General features: G+C 39.7%; 1 protein-coding gene across 4 annotated transcripts in view; it reads left to right on the top strand.

Annotated features, from left to right (window-relative positions):
* fancm (FA complementation group M) overlaps positions 1-3,442 on the top strand; it is an 84,231-nt gene extending 80,789 nt beyond the window's left edge. For 2 of the 4 annotated variants that reach the window (XM_024146232.2, XM_024146234.2), the window contains one exon: positions 1,882-3,442. In XM_024146232.2, coding sequence (XP_024002000.1) covers positions 1,882-2,011 — 130 coding nt within the window. In that variant the 3' untranslated portion in view covers positions 2,012-3,442. The remainder of the gene's footprint in view (positions 1-1,881) is intronic. The other 2 variants (XM_024146233.2, XM_024146231.2) reach the window with 1 other exon arrangement.
* Positions 3,443-6,002: the final 2,560 nt, after the last annotated feature.

A 6,002-nucleotide genomic window follows, 5' to 3' on the forward strand; every position in this document is an offset into this window, starting at 1 on the left:
ATTTGACTTGCCAATGTATGCATGAAACCTACTTAAAGGAAGTATAGTTCTAGGCCAATGTTGTATAGGTGTAGTTATGGGCAATTTGCATATATTCCTCTAAGTACACATGTGGAACTGCATAAAAATAATTTTTGTTTTAAWYWWTTTTTTGGTTTATACCAATGGCCCCTTTTATTTATAGAAATACCCCCAGTTGCATATGTGGATATGGAAATGTCTTCTTCAGTCTGGTGTAGAAAACCCCCTACAACACGATAAACATTCAGACGTCAAAGGGCAACTTCATATTCATCATCTCCAGCACCACCCCAACATCAACATATGTGAAAATGGTGCGTTTGTATGTTTTGTGGTAAAAAAGATAGATCATTGGTGTGCATCGTGTGATTTTGACCAATTGTAAGTAGGCATTAKCTACTAATTGGTCGATGTCATTGGAAACAATTATCTTTCGCAATCTTTTTTTCCCCCACAAAACATAGAAATGTGCCATTTTCACATACAGTATGTTGGGGTGGTGCTGGAGATGAAGTTGAACAATTGTGAAATTTCTCTTTTAATGTGCTGCAGAATCTTTAATATTTGATACCATCAGATACTTTTGGCCATGTAGTGTATGTGGACACCCCTTCAAATTAGTGGATTCAGCTATTTCAGCCACACCCGTTGCTGACAGGTGTATAAAATTGAGCACACAGCCAAGCAATCTCAATAGAGAAACATTGGCAGTAGAATGGCCCATACTGAAGAGCTCAGTGACTTCCAACGTAGCACCGTCATAAGATAACACCTTTCCAACAAGTCAGTTTGTCAAATGTCTGCCCTGCTAGAGATTCCCCGGTCAACTGTAAGTTCTGTCATTGTGAAGTGGAAACATCTAAGAGCAGCAACGACTCAGCCGCGAAATGATAGGCCACACAAGCTCACAGAACGGGACCACCGAGTGCTGAAGCACGTAGTGCGTAAAAATGGTCTGTTGGTTGCAACACTCACTATGGTTCAAACCGCCTCTGGAATCAACGTCCACACAAGCACTGTTTGTCGGGAGCTTCATGAAATGGGTTTCCATGGCCGAGCTGCCGCACACAAGCCTAAGATCACCATGTGCAATGCCAGGCATCGGCTGAAGTGGTGTAAAGCTCTCTGCCATTGGATTCTGGAGCARTGGAAACGCGTTCTCTGGAGTGATTCATCCCGCTTCACGAACTGGCAGTCCGACAGACAAATCTGGGTTTGGCGGATGCCAGGAGAACACTACCTGCCGAATGCATAGTGCCAACTATATAAAGTTTGGTGGATAAATAATGGTCTGAGTCTGTTTTTCATGGTTCGGACTAGGCCGCTTAGTTCCAGTGAAGGGAAATCTTAATGCTAGAGCATACAATGACATTCTACACAATTATGTGCTTCCAACCATGTGGCAACAGTTTGGGGAAGGGACTTTTCTGTTTCAGCATGAAAATGCACAAAGCGAGTGCCGTACAGAAATGGTTTGTCGAGATCGGTGTGGAAGAACTTGACTGGCCTGCACTGAGCTCTGACCTTAACCCCATCAAATGTCTTTGGGATGAATTGGAACACCCGACTGCGAGCCAGGCCAAATCACCCAACATCAGTGCCCGACCTCACTAATGCTTTTGTGACTGAATGGAAGCAGGCCCCTGCAGCAATGTTCAAACATCTAGTGGAAAGCCTTCCCAGGAGAGTGGAGGCTGTTATAGCAGCAAAGGGCTGACCAACTCCATATTAATGCYCATTTTGGAATGAGATTTTCGACGAGCAGGTGTCCACCATACTTATGGCCATGTAGTGTATATAGTAGAGAATACAATAATTAGCTACAGTAGCATTAACTCTCTCTCTCTCCTCTACTTGTAGCTCTATCGAGGCTCTACAGAAGGGGGCGTGTGTGAGCCGCCCCAGAGCCGAGGAGATCTACCGCTGCCTACGCTACTCCTGTGACACCACCCTGATGACTACCAACACACCCAGGAAGAACGACCTTTAGCCAGCCATCACTGCTTAAATCTCCATTGACACTGATCTAAGGTCAGTGTGGCCCTTTTCCTTCCTAATGGTTACTGGTTAGGATTTTGGGAGAGTTTACCGATCCTAGATCTGTGCCTCCAGGACAATTGACAATCTTGCTCTCAAACAGGACCTCTAATGGCATCATGGCCTTGAATTGTGTGCATTAGTCACCAAATGGAATAAAGAATACTGAATAAGGGATGGTCTACCTGGACTTCACCTTCGTTCCCCATTACAAAATGAGTATTTCTTGCACATTTGAAATAAGACTTGACTTGATAACAGACACTAAGGTGAATGTAYGGTATGATGAATGCAAGGTGTAAGTACATGTAAAATGTATACGTGCATTTCTGTTTTGTTGAACAAATATTTTAAGTTATTACAATTTCTGTTCAAATAATGGAGTAATATCTTTGTGTTCATATTTTGTAAAGAGATCAAATATAAGGTTTTGATTGCAGGAATAAAAATGACCAATTTTTCTGTAACAAAATCAAATTCACAATGAAATCAGAGGCATTTGTTTATTATTCGTTTAAGGTAATTTGATTCAGTCAAAACACAATGACAGATATTATCCCCCAAGAATACAAAATGAAKTTTATGCACATACCTTTCTTAGTGTTAGATTCATACATTCCTCTTTGTCCAACATTAATAGTTGGTTGTATTTGACTGTAACAGGTCAGTGATTTCAACCTTATGTCTGTCTGTAGTCTCTTCGCATTGCTGAGTCTGGCAAGACTAGTCTGTCTGAAGCACAAGGGTTCACCCTTTCATTTCATAAAGAAGACATAACGACAGAGTAGGACACGTCATTGGTCTTTCCAGTCTTTTATAATAGAGTTCCCACATAAAAACATTTGACACTCTGGGGGCGAACATGCACTATGGAGTCATATACAGTACCWTCTGAAAGTATTCACACCCCTTGACTTTTCCCACATTTTGTGGGGTTACAGCCTGAAATTTAAATGGGTCACTGATCTACAGACAATACCCCATAATGTCAAAGAGGAATTATATWTTTTTGAGATGTTTACAAATTAATAAAACATTTAAGCTGAAATGTCTTGTGTCAATAACTATTCAACCATTTTGCTATGGCAAGCCTCAATAAGTTCAGGAGTAAAAATGTGCTTAGCAAGTTGCATGGACTCACTCTGTGTGCAATAATAGTGTTTAACTTGATTTTTAAATGAGTACCCCATCTTTGGGGGTACAAATATCTGTCAGTTCCCTTAGTAGAGCAGTGAATTTCAAGCACAGATTCCACCACAAAGACCAGGGAAGTTTTCCAATAGTTTGCAAAGAAGGACACAAAAAAGCAGACATTTGAATATCCCTTTGAACATKAAGTTATTAATTACACTTTGGATGGTGTATCAATACAAAGATATACAGGCGSCCTTCCTAACTCAGCTGCCAGAACGGAAGGAAACCTCCCAATAGCTGCCCTTTTTGAGGCTTTGGAAAACCTCCCTRGTCTTTGTGGTTGAATCTGTGTTAGAAATTCACTGCTCAACTGAGGGACCTTASAGATAATTGTACGCTTGAGGTACAGAGATAGGGTTGTCATTTTTTTTAGTTAACGTATTAATGCACACAGCGATTCCATCCAACTTATGTGACTTGCTAAGCACATCTTTACTACTTATTAACTTATTTAGGCTTGCCATAAAAGGGCTTGTGAATAATTGACTCRATACATTTGTTTTTCATTCATTAGAAAAAATTCTAAAAACATAATTCCGCATTGACATTATGGGGTATTGTGAGTAGGCCAGTGACAACTCAAAATTTGGTCAATTTCAAAGGGCGGCAGGTAGCCCAAATCAAATTGTATTTGTCACATACACATGGTTAGCAGATGTTAATGCGAGTGTAGCGAAATGCTTGTGCTTCTAGTTCCGACAATGCAGTAATATCTAACAAGTAATCTAACAATTCCACAACTACTACCTTATACACACAAGTGTAAAGGGATAAAGAATATGTACATAAAGATATATGAATGAGTGATGGTACAGAACGGCATAGGCAAGATGCAGTAGATRGTATMGAGTACAGTAYATACATATGAGATGAGTAATGTAGGGTATGTAAACATAAAAGTGCATAGTTTAAAGTGGCTAGTGATACATGTATTACATAAAGATGGCAAGATGCAGTAGATGATATAGAGTACAGTATATACATATACATTATATTAAGTGGCATTGTTTAAAGTGGCTAGTGATACATTTTTGATCAATTTCCATTATTAAAGTGAGCTGGAGTTGAGTCACAGGCACATCGTGCAGTACTCCCTAGCATACCACTCGCCAATGTCCAGACTCTTGACAACAAGGTTGATGAAATCCGAGCAAGGGTTGCTTTCCAGAGAGACATCAACSTTCTTTGCTTCACGGAAACATGGCTAACTCAAGAGACGCTAACGGAGTCGGTGCAGCCAGCTGGTTTCTTCACGCATCGCACCGACAGAAACAAGCATCTTTCTGGTAAGAAGAGGGGAGGGGGGTATGTCTTATGAAGAACGTTAACCTAGCGGTTAAGTGTGAGTCAGTAACCAAAAGGTCGCTGGTTCAAATCACCAAACCGACTAGTTAAGGAGTAAAAAAAAAGAGGCATTTTTGTCCTTGAGCAAGGCACTTAACCCGAATTGCTAAGTCGCTCTGGGTAAGAGCGTCTGCTAAATGTAAATTCAGGCTGTAACAAAATGAACTTTCTGAAGGCACTGTATGTGTTCCATTCGAAAGATCGCACCACATTTGTAGGAAGAAAACGGTTTATTACAACCGCATCTAGCAGCTACCGAAGGTAATTGACATAAGTGCAATTTTTTGTTTCTCTCGTGCCATCAACAGGACTCCTTTCTCAAAACCAAACCAACTTTATCAGAGCATTTCAGATACTTTCCTTGTTTTGCCCTAGAATAAAATAATTGATCACTGCCTTCAAAAGCAATGTCTGCCTGTTCTAGAGCAGTGCCTGTTCCCTTCAGTTTGAGTTACCTATACTAGATGGATACTGATCAACAAGATATACTGTGTATAGGTTCAGACATTTTGTGAAATAGCACAGTTAAATAGAAATCTTCTTAAAGTATATTCTWAAAAATGTATATGGATATATATATTTACCCCAAAAATATATAGGGGATTGGAAATGCAGACAATTACATTGATGGAATCTGCAATAAAGCTGATCCACCCCTTAAAAAATATGCTAAGGCTTAGGCCAGGATTTAATCCGATCTGGCGCCGTTGGCAAATGTTCCAACGTTCACTGTAAACGCGTTGCTGCACATCTCGGCTTAGTCGGAAATTAAATTGAAATGGTGCATCCTGACCTTTGGCAGACATACTTTGTTACATTCTTGTCTTGAAAAGACATGACAAAGAAGACTCCATATTAGATAGTTTTTATTCAGCCATTTCTTTTTCCACATATTGCTTTGGTTGCAAGACATTAAGACCTATAAAGAACAAACATTACACGTACAAAATAAAAGTTACTTGCCCTTTTGGACATATGCCATCCAACCTGTACAGTACAACCAAAATGCTGATGGTTTGTGTTTTATGTAACAGTAAAACAAAGGAAGCAGCATTCCATATAGTTGAGTTGCCCTTGTGTCAACGAACACACTTAAATTGTGCCATAAAAGAAATAAGACGAGAAAGTACTGACCCAAGTTCACAGTATAAATACATCATACAGTAGGTTACTCTGTACAAGCAGTGTCATCCAGCATATAGAAACGAGTCGTTAGTTATTGTGAAACACATGCACTTGCAATTCAATTTGATATCCAGTGTAGGGTTTAACCTCTCCAGTGAAAGGATGCAATATCCTTAAGATATTTGTTTACATACATCTCATACTTGTAGGATAATTTGTCAAATCATGACATGTACATCATTCAATATTAAGTTGGTATGTAACAATTTTTGCCCAAAATG

The sequence above is a fragment of the Salvelinus sp. IW2-2015 genome, unplaced genomic scaffold (assembly GCF_002910315.2).
Source record: "Salvelinus sp. IW2-2015 unplaced genomic scaffold, ASM291031v2 Un_scaffold16326, whole genome shotgun sequence".
Taxonomy (NCBI): domain Eukaryota; kingdom Metazoa; phylum Chordata; class Actinopteri; order Salmoniformes; family Salmonidae; genus Salvelinus; species Salvelinus sp. IW2-2015.